This window comes from Euphorbia lathyris, chromosome 5 (assembly GCF_963576675.1).
Source record: "Euphorbia lathyris chromosome 5, ddEupLath1.1, whole genome shotgun sequence".
In the NCBI taxonomy this organism is placed as follows: Eukaryota; Viridiplantae; Streptophyta; class Magnoliopsida; order Malpighiales; family Euphorbiaceae; genus Euphorbia; species Euphorbia lathyris.
The window spans coordinates 39589284-39611949 of NC_088914.1; the positions used below are offsets into that span (position 1 = coordinate 39589284).

A 22666-nucleotide genomic window follows, 5' to 3' on the forward strand; every position below is an offset into this window, starting at 1 on the left:
CATCCATCATGTGGGGACCCTTGCACATCTGATACCACCCCCGGGCACCGGGATGGTGCGCCGCTTTGGGGCGACGACCTAGCAACCCTTGCACATTTTTCACTACACCGAAATCTATAAAGTGCAGCACGTTGCTGACTAGGGAACACCCTCACGATATTCATATTTTGGTTCAAGATGTGGCTAAGTTTTACGCTGACCTCCACAAACCTATCGCAACCCTCCTCCTATATCAAGTTTGAAACTGATTGTAAATACCACCAAGTCACCTCACAGGCGGAGCTGCTGCTCTTCTTTTTCATATTGAAAAAGAAGAAAAGAAAAAACAATCACCCCCAATAAAATTTGATGGAGTTTCTGCTTCTCCCCTAGTCTTAAGAAAAAAGAAAAATTTTATAGTAGATATTAAATAAAATATTTTACCAAAAAAAAAAAAAAATATATAAAAAGTAACTTTAAAAAAGTGCAAAAGACAGCTTCTCACACCTCAGTCTAAATGACCTTTGCCGCCTCCGCCTTAGAAATTTTTTCTATAAATACGAATAGGCAAGGCACCACTCTACCGCCACAGAACCACTTTTCTTCTTCCTTTCAACTGTCTAGCCGAACGAACATCCCTCGTGATTCCCAATTTCTTTCTTTTTCCTTTTTCTTTTTCCAACTTTCTCTAAAATCTTTCTCATGAAAGTAGACCACAACCGCAACGCCACCGCCTACAGTGAAGGCGAGATGTGCAAGACAATCGAAGTGGCAATCGTTGAGCACCGTGATTTCTCGCTTTCTCCCGCTTCTGCTTTCGTATCATCTCCTGATATCGGAGATGAACTCAGCTTCATTCCTCCTTTAAATTTCTCCATGGTTGATAATGGCATCTTCCGGTCCGGTTTTCCTGACTCCGCTAACTTCTCCTTTCTTCAGAAGCTTGGTCTTCGCTCTATCATGTAAGTTTTTTTTCAATTTCTATTTATTTCTTTAGTCATTATAGGCTCATATAATTGTAGATGGATAACATTTAGGGGTTTTGCTTATGGTTTATAGATGTTTATGTCCTGAGCCATATCCGGAGCCTACAACGGAGTTCCTCAAGGATAATGGGATTAGGCTTTTTCAATTCGGGATCGAAAGTCATAAGGTGAGCTATTTTCACTCTCTTAATTTATGACTTTCTTGAGTTTGAAATGGAACTGGATTATCAATTTCCACTCCTGTCCTGGGTATTTATTATTTCTAATTTAATGCTGGGACCAATTTGTTTAAACAGGTTTGGATTGGATTGGATGATGTCATGTGCATTATAACTTCATTTTTTAAGTTTGCACATCGTAATTGCAAAAGTGTAGTTGAACGTTGTCGATATTATATATGACAACAGTGATCCATACCTAATTAAATTTTCACTTTCCTTTTATTTTTGTCTTTTGATACTTTTTCATTTTTCACTCATGTCTTTGTCTGTATATACCAATACCACAGTATATTGCAGGTTTTAACCTTTCTTTCTCTGCGAATGCGATGGTCATTTGCCTGTACATTCATAATGAAATAGAAATTATCGCAGAAAGAATCTTTTTCTGACGGCTGGCATGTGCTCAGCTTGTTTTTCTTTCTTAATAATTATCACATGAAGTTCGTAATTTGAGTTTTAAACAATTGCGGTGGATACATTTTATTTTGTTTGTATTTATTCCTTTTCATAAAATATTCTTTGTTGTACTTCCTACTTTAGCGTCCTGTAATTCAAGTAGTGATGATGTGATATATGGTGACCTGAAATAGTAAAATCCACTAGTTGCCTCCAATCATTCATTCGACCCTACCAAACTTTAAAATAGCATCAGTATTGCAATTTTTTCAGTTTATAATCAACATGAGATTCTTTTTTTCTTCCTTTGTTTTCTCCATCCATTGCTTGGAAAGCTATTTATCTTGTCAATGAACTCGCAACGGTAAAACGTTGTTGCCGTGTGACCTGAGGTCACGGGTTCGAGTCTTAGGAGCGGCCTCTTGCCAATTAAATTGGCAAGGGAAGGCTTGCCCCCAATACACCCTTGTGGTGGGACCCCTCCCCGGACCCTCGCTCAGCGGGGACGCGTAATGCGACCGGGCCGCCCTTTTTATTGCTTTGGCTTCTGGCTATTTGTGTCCTAAGAAGCTTTTTCTTTTTCTGTTTATTATTATGGGACATTCAGAGTTTTTATTAGTGAGATTTGATGAAAAGATACCCTATTCCTCCTCTACCTTTTAGGATGAGGTGTTAATAGAGTAAGGTAAGTTAAAGTAAATCAGCATGATAATGTACATTACCATGACATTCTAATTTGCAGTGTTACAAAATCTACACTTTTAACCCATCAATTTACCATAAAAATCATACTTACCATTTACAAATCAACAAAACCACATGTATTTACCTTACTTTATACTCTCAAAACAAACAGTGTAGATACATCATGCATCTTATGAAAATGAATAAGAAAAAAGCGCGGATATGCAGACAACAGTGACATGACAGTAATAGTGGATTATTTAACTACTATCACTCAAAATGGCACAAACCTTACCCCTAGTCTATTTTATTTCCCCCTTTTTCAAGTAAAACCGTTGAAAAGTGTGGATGATGGATGAATCACAATGTGTTTGTAATTAATTACCATATTTTTCTTGAAAGGGTCCCTTGAAAAGTGGGAAAATTGAGCTAAATTTTCTACCATGGGTGAACATTGTGCCATTTTGCACAACAAGGCTTAAATTGCTCTTCCCAAAAACTTTAGGAGTAAATTGGATTTATCCCAATTTTAACTGTTTACCTTAATTCGGATCATATGATATATATTGTTTTTTCATGTGTTGATTTTGTTTACTTGGATTGATAGATCGACAATTATTGCACAAGTTAGATATTTTTGTACTATGTGTGGTGAAGGAATTGATGGTTTTCCTCTGCCATCGAACTTGTATTTGATGATAGTATCTCATATCCAATTATAAATGGGTGGTTAATAATTCTTTATTTTTGAGCGCTTTGATATCAGCTTGACTACGTCTTACAGTAGTTATTGAAAATCCAGTTGTAGGATAGCTGAATAAAAGTTGCATGACTTGTGTGGATGCATATAAGAAACAATAATAGTATGTGCCAAGTTGTGGGTTTTGAATAGGAAAATATACTTAAATATGAGATTAATTGTATGTTCTGTACGTCCTAGTGACATTCAACTTTATTGTGTTTTCTTGAGGAGTTCATTTAGAAATACTAGAACGTCATGAAGAATGCTTACTTTGCTAATTACTCTTGTTGGTGATTGGCTAAATACTCTTTAGTTGATAATGATATTAACTTTAAAATATCATCTATGCCAATCTACTCATTTTTTTTTAATTATTTTACTTGTGAATTGATTCATGACTGTTAGTGGAAGAATGTCCACTAATTTTAAATATTAGTTTGTAACCTTTGGACTGTGATATAAATATTGGTTGCCGCACAAATTTGGTAAAAGGTCGGTCATAATATATATAATATAGGTGAAAAGTAGAAGACGTATTATAATTTTGATTAAATTAATGTAACAGCACAATAATGGCAATATGGATGTCTTTGAGAGTGAATCAGTAGAAAGGAGACAGGTGGAGTGATTTATAGGAAGCATAAAATAAGAATTATTGTGAGCAATATGAATATGGTAGTAGATAAATGTATCCATTTGAATGATATCTTGATACTTAGTGTTGGTAAATGATATATTTGGTTTTGTGTACAGGAGCCTTTTGTGAATATACCGGAGGAGTCAATACGTGAAGCACTAAAAGTTGTCCTGGGTAAAATGAGATGAGATTGATTTGGTGTATATTTCTGCGTAGTAGATTAATATGTTAGTATGAACTAATGAATGAAATGATTTAAAATGTAGATACAAGAAATCACCCGATTCTGATACACTGTAAACGAGGGAAGGTATGTGCAGTAGTATTATTAAGTTGAATGCTGGTTGGTAAATGATAATACTAATAGTGGTTATTGTCCAGCACCGAACTGGTTGTGTAGTGGGGTGCTTGAGAAAATTGCAAAGATGGTGTTTAACCTCAATATTTGATGAGTACCAGAGGTTTGCAGCTGCAAAAGCAAGGGTTTCAGATCAAAGGTTCATGGAGTTGTTTGACGTTTCTACCTTTAAGCATATCCCTATCTCATTTTCATGCTTCAACAGATAAAAGGCTACCAAGCTTAGTCCTGCTTTCTTTTTGAATAATTGGGAAAAGAGTGATGTGATGACTTCCTGGGGATAATAAGAATCTAAATTTTTAGTTATCTAAATTCTGTCTGTGTGGTCCAGCCAATATTTATTAGAAAAGGGCACATCGGCTACCGAGGATTCATGTTGTTATTTATCAGTGACTCAATTTTAGGGAGAAAAAGAAAGTTCTGTATCTTACTTAGTATGATAAAATATGAATAAAGTTTCCATTTATTCATATAAAGGTATCATCACAATTGGAGAATACATGCTCAAAGTCAAAAATCATAACCAAGGCCCAAGGGACTGTTATCCATGACTTAGTATAGGTCTTTCTTTCTGTATTTAACCATCTGTATTCAACCTGCTCTTAATTGCTCCAACTAGTAGATACATTCTTATTAAACGTTTATATCATATTCAACTTATTTGATGTTTAAGTTCGCAGGTTCAGTACTCTAATAACCCGCACCAGTTTTAGTTTTGTTGAACTTCAACAACCCGAGAAGAACTGGGATCAACCCGTGATGACCCATTTTTTTTAAATTAAAATAAGAAAATGGTAAACAAGTAATAAACATAAATCTATCTGTTCTCAATCACCAAAAACCAAGGGAAATGCACAAATGATGTTGATTATGTGATTAATTATACTTATTTTTCAAAGATTAATATCTAGTGTCCAAAAGAAATAAAATACCAATTTGATACAATTTCACATATGAATATAAAACCATTCAGAATGAAATTAGTTGTATGGTCATTATATGAATGGAACTCTATTTTTATATAGGTAATGGAATTGGAGAACTAATGTCCTTCTCAATTTGTATATGTATTTCGAGTCATTTGATTCAACCAATTGATCTATAAATTTGGTTTCATGTCTAGCAGTGAAGTGCAGAAGAAGCTGGGGCTAAGTGGAAATGTGTGGGCCATAAACATGTTGGGCCTGATTTGATAAGTTCGGATAATGTACATTTATCATATCATATGCTATTAGAAATTTAATCATCATACTCTATTTTGTCCAACCTTCAAACACAACAAGATCGAAATGACTTTGCTCCAAAATAACAACTTCTTAGAGCAAACCTTTCAACAAATTAAAATTTGGAGCCATACCTTCAAAGCTAGAGTAATTCCTCCTCACTAATTTTCCAATAATGAACAAATGAAAATTTAAAGCCATATCTTTAAAGGTAGAGTAATTCCGCCAAACAAGTTGATAGGATCCCCTTTTTTACGCCCCCATGGCCCTTCCGCGTGGCGACATATTACATTTTGGCCTTGTTGATTCAGAATTGTATCTGTGGCTACTGCTGTTTTACCGGTCTGTCTGTCCCCAATAATTAATTCTCGTTGACCACGTCCTATAGGGATCATATGACGATTTAGTATTGGAATTGTAATAGATGATTCTATGGGAAAAATACTAATCCCCATCCAATTTTAGAGAGACGCGAAAGCGAAAGCCTATGGGTCGCTGAATTGAATTGGGTCCATGAATCGAAGAAATAGTGAGAATTCCTATTAGTAAACCGATCCGGGCTCATTCATCAGATTCTGATATTATCGAGCAATCTCAATAATTTATGCATCAGAATGACCGCTTAGTTTCAAATGAATAATCTCAGTGTAACACCCAACAAAATCCGAGATTGTTTTACTAATTTTGTAACATTTAACGGAAGCTGTATATTCTTTTGGTAAACAATGACCTTCCGACTTGTACATGTTGAATTGATTGGTGATTCGCTTCCAAAAATCACCGAGCCGTTGATCCGTACCAACGACTTCATCGTTTGCAATTGATAACCAAGTATTGCATATTTTTTTTCAAGTGTAGTATTCCACTTGAACCTCGGTGCTGAACCGCCCACTAGTTGTGCCTAAGTTTCAGTTACCTTAATGACTTCATCGTTTGCAATTTGAACTGGCCTAGAATGCTCCATTCGTGTAGTTTGATTAGTAAAAGGGACGAGGGTAATTTTGAAAGTTTGGTGGATATTGCATATAAGGGTAGTATTGAGGATTTGGTGGATATTGCATATACGAATCATAAAAAGGTCGTGGTTTAGGCCTAATCAGAGAATTTTGTGTTTCGGGATACTGAGTGTTTGAAATCTGAGAATAATATTGGCTAAAACTATCTTGATTATTCTCCATTTAAAAATAAAATGTAATTGGAACTGAGATAGAATAAGAAAATAACTTGTAGTGAAAAATGAAAAATTGTATTGTATTTATAGTGTTTTTTTTTTTTTTTTGTACAATTTTACCGTTTGAAAATTATAAGTTTGAAAAAATAATTTATTACCGTTAGAGTTTATTACCGTTTAAAAGGAAAGGCATTTCGCGGAAATATATTGACATCATAAAGGACATGTATGAGGGAGTATGCACGAGTGTACGTACTAGTGTTGGGAAAACTGAAGAGTTCCCTATTACGATTGGAGTGCATCAAGGTTCCGCACTAAGCCCATTTCTTTTTGCCATCGTTATGGATGAACTAACAAGTTCACTTCAAGATGGTATACCATGGTGCATGCTGTTTGCAGATGATATTGTGTTGGTTGATGAGACGAAAGAAGGAGTGGAGATGAAGTTGGAACTATGGAGGCAAACTCTAGAATCTAGAGGCTTTAAGTTGAGTCGAAGTAAGACAGAATATTTGGAGTGTAAGTTTAGCGGCCGTAGGAGTAGGGAGGCAGGGACAATCACCCTAGATGGGAGAGTTGTTCAGGCCTCGGATTGCTTCCGGTATTTAGGATCTATTATCCAAACGGATGGAGAAGTAGATGGAGATGTTGCCCATAGGATTAAAGCTGGTTGGTCGAAGTGGAAGAGTGCTACGGGTTTCCTTTGTGATCCCGGCATGCCTAATAGATTGAAGGGAAAATTCTACCAGACGGCAATTAGACCAGCATTGTTATATGGTACGGAGTGTTGGGCAGTGAAACACTGCCACATCCATAAGATGTCGGTGGCGGAGATGCGTATGTTGAGATGGATGTGTGGTCACACGAGAAAGGACCGGGTGCGTAATGAAATAATTAGGACAAAAGTAGGGGTTACATCTATTGAGAATAAAATGAGAGAAAACCGACTAAGGTGGTTTGGCCATGTGAGACGTAGAGCGCTTGATGCGCCGGTTAGGAGAACCGAAGAGTGGCAAAGGGATGTAGTGGTGAGGGGTAGGGGAAGACCTAAGCAAACTTGGAGGAGGGTGATCGAGAGTGATATGAGTTTATTGGGAATTGAGGAAAATATGGTAGTGGATAGGACGGAGTGGAGGGAGCGAATCTGTGTCGCTGACACGACTTGATTTTCACGGTTTTATATGATGGTTCATGTTAGCCGACCCCGAATCATTTCGGGACTAAGGCTTTGTTGTTGTTGTTGTTGTTGTTGTTGTATTAGTATTGCTGTTTGAGTTTTATAAATTTAGAAAAAAAAAAGTGTAAAGTGGGATGGAAATGAAAAAAAAAAGTAGCCGACAATTGTCTGACAAATGCTTGTTGCTATAATGGGTGATAACCACTAAAGCTGCTCTTAAAATAAAAAGCTTTTCTCTCATTCGTGAGAAACCCTAATCCCTTACCGCCGCCCTTATTCAGGGTCGGATAATGGAAGATGATATGGCTAGGTTGGCTATACAACTTGCTGAAGACGATGAGCTATCTGTCGAACTAGAGACCACGACGGAGGAGGCGGTGTTAACGGAATTCTGCCTGGTCGGCCGCTTCCTTACTGACCGGGTTCTCAAGCTCCCAGTGATGAAACACAGAATGGTCGGTCTGTGGAGACCGGGAAAGATGTTAACGATCTGAGAAATGGGAAATGGCTTGTTCATTTTCCAGTTCTACCATGCCCTTGATCTGCAAAGGGTCCTGTCAAGAGGCCCATGGACGTTTGATGGACACTTCCTTATTCTCCACCACCTCCAAGAAGGCGAGATACCGTCCGTAGTGCCATTGTACCATATCCCAATCTGGGTCCAGGTGCATGAACTACCTCTTGGTTACATGTCTGTTATGGTTGGAACGCTCCTCAGTAATTTTATAGGGGAGTTTATTGAATATGATTCAAAGAACAACACCGGAGGCTGGAGATGTTTTATGCGGATCCGGGTGAAGGTAGACGTGCGCAGTTCACTAAAGAGATGGAAGAAACTGAAGTTAAAAAATGGGACAGGAAGTACAGTGAGGTTCAGGTACGAAGTTCCTTTTAGCTGTGCCATCTGCTATACGTGTGGACTGCTGGGCCATAGTGACACTTTTTGCCCCAAGTGTTTCGCTACAAACAGCACTGTGGCTAGTAAGGAATGGGGGCCGTGGATAAGGGCTGAGAGAAGAAAGGGGTCCGAAGGGGGAGAAAAATGGCTAAAGGATGAAACTGAAGCAAGAGGGGCCAGTGGCAGCTCTGGTATGCATATGGGACATGTGAATCTTGAGTCTGAAAGGGGTGATGTTGATAAAGAGAATATGCTTGCTGGGGGCATTACTCCTACCCCGGGGAAATTCGTAACAGAGGACATAGAAATGGAAGTCAGTGAGGAGAAGAAAAGGAAGCGGATACTGGAGGTGAGCGGACAGCCTACTACTGGCCTCGGAGCCTTCTCTAATGCTTCCCAAAACAAATCTGCATTGGTCGGGTCCCAAGGGGAGCCCCGTCGCCCATCATGATAGGCGTTGCGTGGACCTGTTATGGGCTTGGCAACCCACGGGCAGTGCATGCTCTAAAGCACCTTGTTATATCTCGTAGGCCAGCTTTTTTTTCTTATGGAAACGCTTGTTAACTCCAATAAAATGGAGGAGATTCGTTGTAATCTAGGATTTGATTCTTGTTTTACTGTTGATAGAGAGGGACGTAGTGGTGGTTTGGCTCTCCTATGGAATAATAATATAAATGTTACAATTTTGAGTTACTCTGCTTCGCACATTGATTTTACTGTTCTTCATACTTGCTTTCCTCTGTGGAGATGTACTGGTTACTATGGGCAACCTGATAGGGTGAACCGTCACCTTTCATGGTCCTTGTTGCGTGACCTTAGGGATAAATCCCAGTTACCTTGGTGTGTTTTTGGAGACTGTAACAACCTCCTGTTTGTGTCAGATAAGAGAGGCGGGGCCCCCCACCCGGAATGGCTGTATCGTGGTTTTAGGGAGACCGTGGCTTTTTGTGGTTTGGAGGATCTTCCGCTACAGGGACACCATTACACTTGGGAAAAGAGCCGTGGGACCGATCAGTTCATCGAAGAAAGGCTAGATAGAGGCTTAGTTGATAGTGACTGGCTTGAGTGTTTCCCAAACGCCACACTTACATGTCTGGTATCGGGGGTTTCTAACCACTACCTAATTGAGATAAATCTCCACATCAGGCCTAGAAAACACATAAAGTATCAATTCAGGATAGAGAACGGCTAGTTCCGAAGCAATGATTTTCTGCAGAGGGTTCAGAATGATTGGGATAGCTCGCGCGATAAGGGTTTAATCCAACGCCTACGGGAAAGTACAACGGTTATGCAGAATTGGGGAAACGAGTTCAAAAATCAGCGTCGCTTGGGCACCGAACAGTGTGAAAAGAGAATCTCAGAGCTTTAACACGCAACGGACATGACCTCTATCCTAGAAGTGAAGCAGCAGCAGTCAGCGCTCAACGAGTTTCTTCTTCAGGAGGAATTATATTGGCGGCAGAGATCTAAAGCCCTCTGGCTGAAAGAGGGTGACAAGAAAAGTAGGTTCTTCTACAGCTCGGCAACGGCCTGTAAATGCACCAGCAAAATCGACAAGTTACAGCGCACCGACGGCTCCTGTCGGCGGAAGATATGAAAATGGTGGCCCTGGATTATTTCTCCTATCTCTTCCAGCCACGCGATGACGTGCCGATCCCTGCACTGGACTTTATGAACCCGCGGGTTACTTCAGATATGAATACTGGGCTGACTGCCCCATTCACTGCTACGGAATTTAAGGAAGCTACATTCTCAATGCACCCCGATAAGGCTCCTAGTCCCGATGGACTGAACCCAGCTTACTTTCATAGGTTTTGGGGAATACTGGGCGACGACATTTTCCATAGTTGCAATCAATGGCTCCTCTTTGGTAACTTCCATGCCCACCTCTCGGACACCACAGTAGTTTTAATCCCCAAGGTGACGTCTCCTACTTCAATGACAGACCTCCGACCGGTATCCCTCTGTAATGTCATTTATAAGATTGTGGCTAAGGTGTTGGCTAATAGACTCAAACAGGTACTCCCTGATATAATATCCAGTGAACAATCTGCTTTTGTGCCGGGTAGGGCAATCTCTGATAATGTTGTGGTCGCTTTTGAACTCATTCACACTATGAAATGCCATATTAAAGGGAAGAACAAAGATGTTGCCTTCAAAATTGATATTAGCAAAGCGTATGACAGAATGAAGTGGACTTACCTCCGTGCTGTTATGCTTCGTTTGGGCTTTGACCCGATCTTTGTCGCTTGGATTATGCTATGTGTTTCTTTGATTCGGTACAACTTCCTGTTAAATGGCGAAACCACTAATCATATTACCCCGAGCAGGGGGACCCTCTATCTCCCTACTTGTTCATTCTTTGTGCTGAGGGCCTTTCCTCTCTCCTGCAGCGTGCTGAACTGAATAGGTCTCTACATAGTTGTAAGGTAAGCTGGTACAGTCCACGAGTATCACACCTCTTATTCGCAGATGACAGCCTGTTTTTTCTCAGATCCACCACGAAAGAGTGTCACACAATCAAGGGTATTTTAGAGGAATATGAGTCTCTTTCAGGTCAATCAGTTAATTTGCAGAAGTTCGGGATTTTCTTCAGCACTAATGTACCGCCACAAACATGGGAAGCGCTTCAGGAGATTCTGGGGGTTAGTGATAGGGGTATTTTACCCCTATCTTTTAGCGTGATTTACGGTTCAATTTTAGAAGAAATAAATAAGTTTAATTACAAAAATAGAGTGTTTTAATAAAATAACGAAATAAAAATAAATTCCGTACTTTCGGTTAATATTCCGTATTTTTGATTAATATTAGTAAATAAAATGTCAAGCTAGCTCGGCTCCTGAGAATTATATTTCAGGTACGAGCAAGAAGTGAAAATCCACCCATACACGCGAGGCGCATCACTCCTCACGCGAGGCGTGAAACACTGGATCAGAAATAATTGACTTATCCGCAGGCACCACGTGGGATCTAGTCACCAATACGCGCGACGTGTACCACCATACGCGCGGCGTGGAACATGTGTCGGAAATGATTAACCTAATCCTGAAAGTCAGACTGCACGGTCTCCCTGAGTCAACTATCCATACGCGGGACGTACTACCTTACACGTGGGGCGTGTAAGGAAGTTCTTCAATACAAAAAGCTCAGAGACTCATTTACGCGGGGCGTGCTTCAGCTACGCATGGCGTAAAAGACACAATTCAAGCAATAAAAACTCAGAAACTCAAACACGCGAGGCGCATCCCAGTCTACGCGGGGCGTGTTTGAGACAACAAGATCTGGAATTGGTCCACATGCAGGAGATTTCTGACGGAATGGGCAAACACGCAAGGCGTTCCACACCCTACGCGAGGCGTATTATGGGAATTCTGCACAAAATCATGCTCCTCCATGCTTGCACCTTGTGGAATTACAATCTCACCCCTAGCTTGATGTGTATAAATAAGAGTGACTAGCACTCATTTGAGATACCTGAGACACCTTGTAATATACACCTTCTTGAGATTAAATTCTTATCATTTGTAGTTTTAGATTTTGTTTTTAGGCTTTATATAGCCAAACTCTTCCACCTTGAGAGCTTGTTCGTTGATTCCGGCATTCCATCAAAGTTCCGCTCCATCTCCGTGAACCAAGCTCGAAAGCTCCACCATCCAAGTCCTAAGAGACGGCTTTGAGTCCGGTTAGCTAGTTCCGAGGGTGGATTCTTCCCTTTACACTTGCTAATTAGCTTGCACTCATCCTATGTACTAGGCTTGGTTGTAATTCATATTTACATTCTCCATATTTATAATTTATGATTCATAATCTTCTTTTCTATATATGTGTTGATGTTTGTTACTTGTTTTGATATACATAATTGATTATTGTGTAGGAGAACGCGATTTCCGACGCCATTCGGGCTATCTTTAGGGATTCATATAGGTGTTGCCTTACCGGAAGTGACAAACCGGAAACCGTAGGAATTGACAAGCCACGGAACTTACGGGCCCTAATTTCTGATCCCGAGCATTAGACACGCCTTGACTAGGAACCACGTAGTCTAAGCACTTCACGGGTCGGTCACACTACACGTAGTCGTCATTGCACGAACAAACCATCAACCGTATAAACATTAGAAGTCGTTATTTGTCATATTTATAACTTATCACATCCGCATCACTTCATAGAGTTTCGTTATATAAATTCGCCTCACCCGTAGTTAGGAGTAGTTTGTAGTTGGTCCCCATATCAACCTCAAAGTATTCACCGCTTAAATAACGTATAAAATCGAGTCGTTTAATACTTGCAGTTATAAATCCCGTGGATTCGATACCCGGTCTTAACCGGATTATTACTTGATACGACGGGGTACACTTGCCCCTAAGTAGTGACGTCTAGTAAAGATAGAGCATTTAGAAAGATCACATCTATAGTCGTAACACACTTATCATATATATTTTGTCATAGAAAACACTACACTAGACGGCACGCATCAGTTAGTGCGCCGTTGAATACAGGACGCTACCTGGGCCTCCCTTCGCTCATTGGCCACCGGAAGAGGGCAGTGTTTAGTTACTTACGGGAGAGGCTCTAGAAGCGGATTAATGGGTGGCAGGGAAAGTTCCTATCCCAGGCAGGTAAAGAGGTCCTTCCAAAATCTGTAGCACAGGCGATACTGTCCTACCGTATGAGTATATTCCTTTTACCTGTGTCGCTTTGTGATGAATTACAGAAAATGATGAACTCCTTCCAGTGGGGGTCGACGAGAGATAAGAAGATGATACATTGGACTTCTTGGGATAGGCTATGTCGTAGGAAGGAAGATGGTGGACTTGGTTTTCGACATCTAGGGGCCTTCAATACAGCTCTCCTAGGTAAACAGGCTTTGCAACTAATTTCCAACAGTAATGCTCTAGCTGGTAAGATTCTAAAAGCTAAATACTTGCATGAAGGGACATTCTGGATGGCTCAATTGAGTAATAACCCGAGCCTAGTTTGGCGAAGCATTTGGAACGCGAGGCCATGTTTGGAGGAGGGGTGTTGGTGGAAGATTGGGAAGGGCGACACTATCCGGGTTTGGGATCAACTGTGGGTGGCTAACGCTGACAGTTTCAGAATTTCAACACCTATGCCAATGGGTTAGGAGGACCTTCAAGTGTCGGATTTGCGCTGCCCCATCACCGGGGACTGGGATGTGGTTCGAATTGATGCCATCTTCAATACCACGGATGCAACAAATATTCTTCAAATGTCGACTTGGAATGTGAATGGGGAAGATATAGTGATCTGGAATCATGAGAAGAACGGAATCTACACGGTCCACTCAAGGTACAGGGTCACCTTTGAGCAACATTTTGGCACTACAGATGGCACGTACAGAAAATTCTGGAGTTCACTATGGAGCTTAGATATCCCCCCAAAAGTGAAGAACTTTACTTGGAGGGCATGCGCTGAACTACTGCCAAATACTGATAACCTTTACTGCAAGGGTCTTCAGGTTAGTAATATATGTGCAATATGTCACACCACGAGGCCTGACATTGTAAATCCCATTACACTATGCTGTGATAACAATGGAGCCATTGCGCAAGCAAAGGAACCACGGTCTCATAATGCATCCAAGCATTACCTTAAGCGATACCACATTATAAGAGAAATTGTGGCAAGAGGAGATGTGAGAATAGAAAGAGTACCTACAGAGGACAACGTTGCAGATCCGTTGACAAAGCCCTTAACCCAGAAAGTACATGATCGTCATCTAAGTTCTACTGGGATAAGTTATAGAAACAATTGGCTTTAGTCCAAGTGGGAGTATGTTGGGGTTTAGTGTCCTATAGACAATTGTTCTAGGATACAAACTTAATGTAAATGAAGTGTTCTTTATATCATTTGTTTTAATGAGATATATGTTTTATAACTATATAAAGGCAATCCCTTTTAAGCACTAAATAAAGTCTAATAAAAAAAGGAAATCCGTGAGTTGGTTTAAAATGATTATAAAGTGTTCATACAAGCATGAAGTGAGGCGAAACTTTATAATAAACTAATAAACTTAAAACCACCCCAAGTCAAGCAATATGTTTGGGATTGACATATCGCGGTTGAGACTTGCATGTAACAATGTCTTCTGTCCGACAAAAAGCTGAGCTCACAAGCTTTATATATATAGATATCTGGACAATTACATGGATCCGATGAAAAGTAGTTCATTAGGATTGGGGACCCGACTTGAGATAACAGGATGGGTAGATTCATCCTTGTCACCTGTTCATCTCATTGGTATTAATAGGTATAAATAATCTTCAGACTCAAAGGAATGTTAATTGGTCATTCTGGATTACTGAATGTGATGCTTTGATCCTGTTGTAACACGATCCTTAACAGAGATGACTCTAGGGTATGAACAGCAGAGGTTGGGTATCACAGGAAGTGATTGCGGGATCGTTATACATTGGATTGAGCATTTATCACTCCCGATAAATGGGAGATATGTCCATGGATCGCTTGTGGAATTCTTGACTCTAAATCCTTGCAAGGTGATAGCTTAAGATTGAAATGAGATTTCTCTTAACCTATCTAATTGGAGTTGACTCGGCCAGAACAAGTAAAACGAACGTCTCGCTATATGTGAGTTGACATTACCCATAGTCATAAGATTCAGTTCAAGGACGTAGTTGATAAAGGATCGAATTATACCGTAACTAATACGGAAAGGTCAACGACAGAATCAACCTGTCTTCTTATAGCTCTATGGGAATGATTACGGACTTGCTAATCACATACTTTGTACATCATTCCGTTATGCAAAGATTAAATATAATTCTTTGAAAATTAATTTAATAAGTTGCATACGGCTAGTAGCAATAAGAACCTAATGGGTCACACATAAGACTTGGAACCCAAAAGAGAGACAGATGCTAATTAATTAACGGAAGCCCAATTGAGCCCAATAAGGCCTAATTACTCAAGGGGGGCGATTTATGTATGTAGATACATAAATAATTAGTTTGATTTTATTAATCCTAATTAGATTAGGATTATGAATTAAATTAATTAAAGGATAAATAAGTTAGGAGTTTTAATTAGATTATATTACTCCTATTATTATCCAATAAGGTTATTATTATTATCTTTTATATTTAGATATATTAATAGATAATATTTAAGAATTCTATTCCGAATTGAATTCTTATTCAATAAACCTATTTCTATCTAACTAAGGATTAGATACAAGAAAGATTATAAATACCCCCTATGTAGATTTTTGAAATCTAGCCCTAGTATTCAAGAGAGAGAATTTCGAATTCCAACCCTTAGAAGAAGAGAGAGAATTTCGACCCCTAGCTCGAGTACGAGATTTTCCATCGCTTCCTTCCGTTCAATTGATTTTCATCTCTTTCTCTTTATCCTTGATCTTGTGTTGATTAATTAGAGATAATCTACTTTGGTTGTTAATAAACGGTTGATTCTAACTTGATCTTCTGTTGTTTTGTTTTGTGCTCGGGAACTCGAAGTAAGAGTTGTGGGCACTTCGTTTGCAACGGTAGATAGAACATCTAAAACGTATTTCTTCTTATCCCTCTTTGTATGAAATAACGGTTAACGGATCTTGGGGTTAATGGAAATAGGTTAAAATTTTTATATTTCCGCTGCTATACGTTAGCCTATTTTCCTTCAGAGAGAACATAACTGCCATCTATTTATTGATTGCCATTTTGCTACTGTTTGCTGGTTTGTTGGAAATATTGTGCAAGTGGCAGTGAACTCTGCGGATTTCATTGAATGGTTTGCTACTATGTTTGACAATACCGTTACCGTGGAACAATTTCATGTGGAACAATTGCCTGTGGAACAAAAGCGAATGTGTGTTATTCTATGGGAGATTTGGAAGCAAAGGAACAATTGCCTGTGGAACAATGTAATTATTCCAGCCAGAATTTGCGTCAACCGGAGCCTTCAATGGCTGAGTGAATATCAGGCGGTGAATGTGTGCAAACTGGGCTCCCGTACTGCTATTCCGCGGCCGGCCTCAGCCTCCTGGTCGGTCCTACCGGATGGGTGGTGGAAGGTAAATATCGATGTGTCGGTGTGGCCCTAATCACACTCAATGGGTTTTGATTTGGTCTGTAGAGATGCGCTGGGGAGGCTCCGAGCCTGCTAGATGGCGCACAAACCGGGGTGCTGGGCAGTCCCTGTAGCGGAAGCATTTGGATTGAAGGGAGCTCTCAGTTGGATTAAATCCAGCAGCCTGGGCAGAACGCTGGTGGAACTAGACGCGAAGATAGTCACTGATGCGTTTACTAGGCGTTCAGAGGACCTCTCTGAACTTGGGGATGTCATTCGCCAATGCCAGCTGATTGCAAGGGACTGTGGTGAAATCTCAGTGTCCTACATTCCCAGACAAGCAAACCGTGTGGCTGACCTCCTAGCTAGCTCTTCGTTCTTATGGAAAAGCCCCATGTTTTAGGATTCAGCTCCTCTTTTTGTGAGATCCTTAGCTGAATCGGATGTAAACAATTGATTTTCGCTTGAGTTATATCTATTTAACCCGTTTTATCGTCAAAAAAATAATCTTTTTCAAGAGGCCTATGCACGAATTGCTGACCTATAACGACTTGACACATATATACCATGTAGATATTCTCTAATTTAAATCTAAGTTTCAATCTTCTTGTCTCATTTGTCTACATATATTAAAAGCACTTTTTATTAATAAAAACACTTTTTTATTAATATAACTCATATTAATAAAAAGTGTTTTTAATAAAAACACTTTTTATTAATATAACTGATATCATACAAAATGATATCATATTGATGATGTCATGATCGCTCTTTTTGCGCATAAAGACTAAGCTAGGCCCATAATTGGAGACGATAGTCCAAAACCAAACGATATGAGACCAAACCGCAGCTAATCAAATCCCACAGCCAACACGTAGAAACTTCCAAAATCCTACGAGACAAAGGATTCCTCTTAGGATTTGGACTCCTTAAGGAAATAAGAATCCTAAACTCATAACAATTCCTAATGAATTTAAGCAGTTTATGTCCTTTAAGCTTTTTACACTTTCATTTGATTAGAAGTAAGATCTTAGCTCTCAGCTCTTTTTGTAGTTTTTTGACAAAGCTACTGGCACGCTCGCAAATCCGATCCAATCCACACTAAAAAGTCACGAAACAGCTTGTTATCATAAACAAAAGCATTTAGCATGGTGATAGGTTTATGATGCATTCAGCACAAAGAGAGTCCCTTATGGTGACAGCATGATAAACTTCATTACAATGTTCATTGTTCAAGGAGTACAATCCAAGTGGCAGAAACATTGTAAAAGGGTCATTGAGCATGTAGTAAAGGGTCAATTTAGGCTAGTTTTATGTTCTGATATGGCTTGCAAATGATAAGATGTCTTTTGATGTGACTTGAATATATATATATATATATATATATATATATATATATATATATATATATATATATATATATATACTGAATAGCATGCTCTACGTTATATTAGAAAAGGGGGGGATGAGTGTTGCCATTCTATTATCATTGAAATTCCAAATCTCCTTTACTATCTATGTAATAGTAAAGGGGATTTAGAATTTCAAGGAGAACCACATGTGGAGCTCATATCCACCTTGCATGCTCCTCAGTCCATCTCCAGGCGAGCCCCTCATAATTTGCCCTGTTGGTTAGGTATTGCTCAGCAACTTCTTCTTCCCCAGGAAATGGCTCCTCAGTGAGGGGCTGTATTAGTAGATCATATATATGCCACAATAGCTACAAAATGCATAGACTAATTAGATCACAAACATGATTAAATGTTTATCAAATGAACTAGATAAATTGTGGCAGATCTATACCGTGGCAGTTGGATAGGCAGGGTGAGAAAGGAGACGGGGAAGAGAAATCATCCTCTGAGGAGCCACATTAAGATGATAGATCCTAGTCCTGAAGCGAAACTGAGAATAAAAGGATACATTGATTAGTGTATGTGTATAATGCAATGTCATGTAGGTTCATATATCTTAATGAGATAAGTTAACATTACTATTGGAGATCAGCCTGGGAACTCCAAAGGGTAGCAAATTCGGATTTGAAATACACCCCTTTCATATGGGGTGTATTGAGGGCCTCTTTTTCTACCGCTCATTGTAACAAGTTATCATCTAGAGGATCTGTTATCATCAAAGATAAGAAGAATCATTATAAGTAGAAAGATGAAGTCGGGAAGAGTTAAAGAAGAAAATATGGATTGACAGTGTAATACCTTCGATGGCCAGAAGCCACCGTAGGTTCTCCATGTACAATCTCCATAGGTCCAACAAGACCTTTTCCTGAATACTTACAAGGGTAGCCATTATACAATGTAAGTTTTATGGGTTGAATGTATAGAATGTATGGAACTGAACAATTGAAAAGCTTATTATTTATACTGGTATGAGAGTGGCTAAGTGAAAGGTCGTGAAAGGGGAAAGGTCATTAGTGCGTTTAGGGTTTTGTGTAATGATGTTAGTGTATTAATGACCTACTTTTGGTTTTGCAGATATCAAGACTTGGGGATTATAGGCCTAATAATGACTTCAAGATATGCAGATACATCAAGATCGATTTTGTTTCAGAAATTGGATATGTATTGCTTATTTTTTAGTTTTAATTCAGAAATTTATTTGTACAAATGTAAACAGATTATGAGCATTGGTCTCCAATAAAATTAAAACAATAGATATACATAATTTCATGTTCATTTGAGTATGTTTCATTATTCATGTAAAAACCAGAAATTCATTCGAAGAAAAAGGCAAAGAGTGACATTTTATTTTAAAAAATGTCATCTAAACAACAATATGAAGACATTAAAATAAACGAATCTGTCATTTGAAAATAAATACATTGACATGATTGATTAAGACCTATGTCATCTGAAACAAGCTAGAACGACAAAATTATTATACAAACTGTCATCGTAAATACCAATATGCTAATTTTCCATATATATACTTGACGTTTTTAATTATTACGATGTCATGCAATGACATTAAATGTGACAGTAATAATAAATAAACTGTCACCGTAACACGAGTAATACGACAACACGTAAATAGGCTCATGTCATGTGACGTGCCTTCACATGAATGAACCCAACCGTCGTCTGAAGGTCCATCAGACGGCAACGAGTCCCGTGACAGTTTTTTCTCTTATGGGACGACGGTTTTTAACCGTTATCTGAGAGACTAATTGACGTAGTGTTAATTCAAAGGTTTCATGAAAAATTAATTGAATTTAAACACATTTATATGCACTTGCATATGACTTTAAGCCACTTTCAGTTTATGTCAAAGTGACTAAATGTGTATAAGGGTGTGTTTGACTGCTCATTTTCATGCTCTTGTTTGTTTTTTCATTTCGAAATGGAGAGTTTTAGGTGTTTGGTTAGTGACCTCCTGTTTGCCTTTTAAATCTGAAAACAGCATTAGGTGTTTAGTTAGTGACCTCCTGTTTGCCTTTCACACCTGAAAAGCATCCTTTTACAAAAGCAGAGAACTTCTGCTTTTTGGAAAAGCAGCTTTTTCCAACAGCAAACAGCAAAGAGCAACAGCAAACGACAACAACAAACAGCAAACCGTAATAGTAAATAGCAAACAGCAATAGCAAGCAGTAGGTAAAATAAATGGGTCCTATAAGTGGGTTAAAGTGATTGAAACTATCCTGAAAAATAAAGAAAAGATTTGATGAAATAACACTTGAGTTTAAATAGGTTTACATACAGTTTATTTATGACTTTTATCCACTTTGACCGTGATGTGAAAGTGACGGAAAGTATGAAATTCATGTAAAAATGATTGAAATAATTCTCAAAAAGGAAATCAAATGGTTTCATGAAAGTTAAAACGAAAATATAAATGCAATTGCACATGACTTTCGTCCAGTCTCACCTTATGTGAAAGTGAATGAAAACCCAACCCAAAACAAGTAAAGATATATAATAAATATATATTTGATTAGCTTAGTAGTTAATATATAATTAATAAACTTAAGTAAAATTATGGGTAAATTCCAAAAAAAACCCATGTGGTTTCACCGATTTCCAAATAAACCCCTGTGGTTTGTTTTTACCAAAAAAAAGGAGCGTGTTTACGTCGTTACCCGAAAAACGGAAAATCGGTTAACGGTGTTAAAAATGAGGGGTAAAATTGGAAATTCCGAATTTTTTTAATTTTTTTAATTTTCTCTTTTTTCTTTTTTTTCTCTTCTTCTTCTTCTTCTTCTTCTTCTTCTTCTTCTTCTTCTTCTTCTTCTTCTTCTTCTTCTTCTTCTTCTTCTTCTTCTTCTTCTTCTTCTTCTTCTTCTTCTTCTTCCTTCCTTCCTTCCTTCCTTCCTTCCTTCCTTCCTTCTTCTTCTTCTTCTTCTTCTTCTTCCTCTCTCTCTTCTCCTTCCTCTTTTTCTTCGTTTTTTTTAATCGGAAATCTCAGATTTCCGATTTCAGAAATCTGGAATTTCCAGATTTCTGGAATTCCAGAAATCTGGAAATTCCAGATTTTCAAAATTGGAAATCTGGGAATTTAAAGTCTATCCGAATCAGGATACAATCTCCCTTCACAATCTGACTCAACACACTGGCCGGAAAGAATCTGATCGGAAAACGGAAGAATCTGAACACCAAATTCATCGACATTAATCCAACCAGGTCCCCAACAAATCACAGAAAAATCTCTAGTAACCAATCCACAACTAAAATTAGAACCCGAAACAATCGATTCAAACGAAACCCCAATAATTCCTTCAACACTATACAATCCTCTTCCTCCCCAACAAATCACCGTTCCATTTCTCCGAATTCCACAGCTATGATCACCTCCAAGCCCCAATTGAGCATACATCAATGGCGAATTCACCGGAATATCACATTGACCAGAAAAATTCTCACCTTTACAAACAACAAAACCAGTTGAATTCATCCCACAAACATGGAATCCACCTGCTTCAATACTCACCATTGGAATCCCCTCAAATTGGGATTCAATTTCTGAAGCTATTGGATTACTTTCCCAACATCGAATTCGTCTATTTCGCGTCAAAATTCCACAGGTGAATCGATATCCAGATGAAATTGAGATGAATTTATCACTCCCCGCCGGCGATTGGTTGCCAGAACTGTAATAATCGCCTCTCCAGCATTTAACAGTGGCGGTGTTGTTTAAAATTCCGCAGACTTGATCAAGACCGACGGAGATTTTCTGTAACGGGGAAGTGACGTTGAAGTAGAGTCTGGTGGGGTTAGTGAGGCTTGTGTTCCAACATAGGAAAGCGTTGCTGGTGGAGGTTAGGCCGCAGAAGAAGTTTTCGCCGTCGGAGATGGAGGAAAATGAGATGTCGGGTTGGATGTTTATAATCTGAAGAAGAAGAAGAAGAAGAAGAAGAAAGAAAGAAAAATAAAAAAATAAAAAAAATCGTTTTTCCAAATTTACCCTTCGCCGCGTCAGCATTTTTAACGCCGTTAACTGATTTTCCGTTTTTCGGGTAACGGCGTAAACACGCTCATTTTTTTTGGTAAAAACAAACCACAGGGGTTTATTTGAAAATCGGTGAAACCACAGGGGTTTTTTTTGGAATTTACCCTAAAATTAAACGAAGGAAAAAGAAAAAAGGTAAAGAAATGATAATTTGGATATGTTATGAGGACATGGTATTTAAGAAAGAAGATGCATAATATTATTCCATAGAAGTTTTTGCTATTAACTTGAAGATTGAAAAAATTCAAGCAGAGTTTGAGATGCAATTAGTAAGCACCTTTCTTTGAACTGATATACCAATTGAAATCTAGGTAGAATTTCATTTCATTTATGCTACAATACTTATCTTTTGGCCCCATGAGAAGGACCCAACAGTGACAAGTTTTCTTTTATTTATCACAACTTCAAAGTCAGTCCCACATCTTGAACCTTAATTTGTCTCCTAATTCTATATTCAAAACCATTTCTTTTTATTATTTAATGGAATGTCTCAGGTCAAATAAAATCTTGTTGGACACACACATTGACCGCTGACTGCCAATCATCAATAAAAATCTATTTTAACCCAAAATTATCCATGTCACCCATGGAACCTCACCTCTTCATTTTCTAGTGGTCAAACTAATTGCAACCACCTTTTTTTAACTAAATAATTTATTAGTACACTCAAAAACCTATAATTAAATAGAAACAA

General features: G+C 38.6%; 1 protein-coding gene and 1 long non-coding RNA gene across 2 annotated transcripts; one reads left to right on the forward strand and one right to left on the reverse strand.

The window, feature by feature from the left end:
* Nucleotides 1-528: 528 nt before the first annotated feature.
* Nucleotides 529-4647, forward strand: LOC136229950 (tyrosine-protein phosphatase DSP1). The gene is made up of 5 exons (XM_066018811.1): nt 529-941; nt 1039-1132; nt 3762-3819; nt 3912-3955; nt 4027-4647. Exons 1-5 carry the CDS (start codon nt 682-684, stop codon nt 4210-4212), a joined length of 642 nt encoding a protein of 213 aa, XP_065874883.1. The 5' UTR covers nt 529-681; the 3' UTR covers nt 4213-4647.
* Nucleotides 4648-18008: 13361 nt separating this feature from the next.
* On the reverse strand, nt 18009-22255 carry LOC136228866 (uncharacterized). The gene is made up of 3 exons (XR_010688870.1): nt 18729-22255; nt 18322-18636; nt 18009-18238 (listed from the first exon to the last, which is right to left on the reverse strand). It is a non-coding gene; the product is annotated as an uncharacterized lncRNA (long non-coding RNA).
* Nucleotides 22256-22666: the final 411 nt, after the last annotated feature.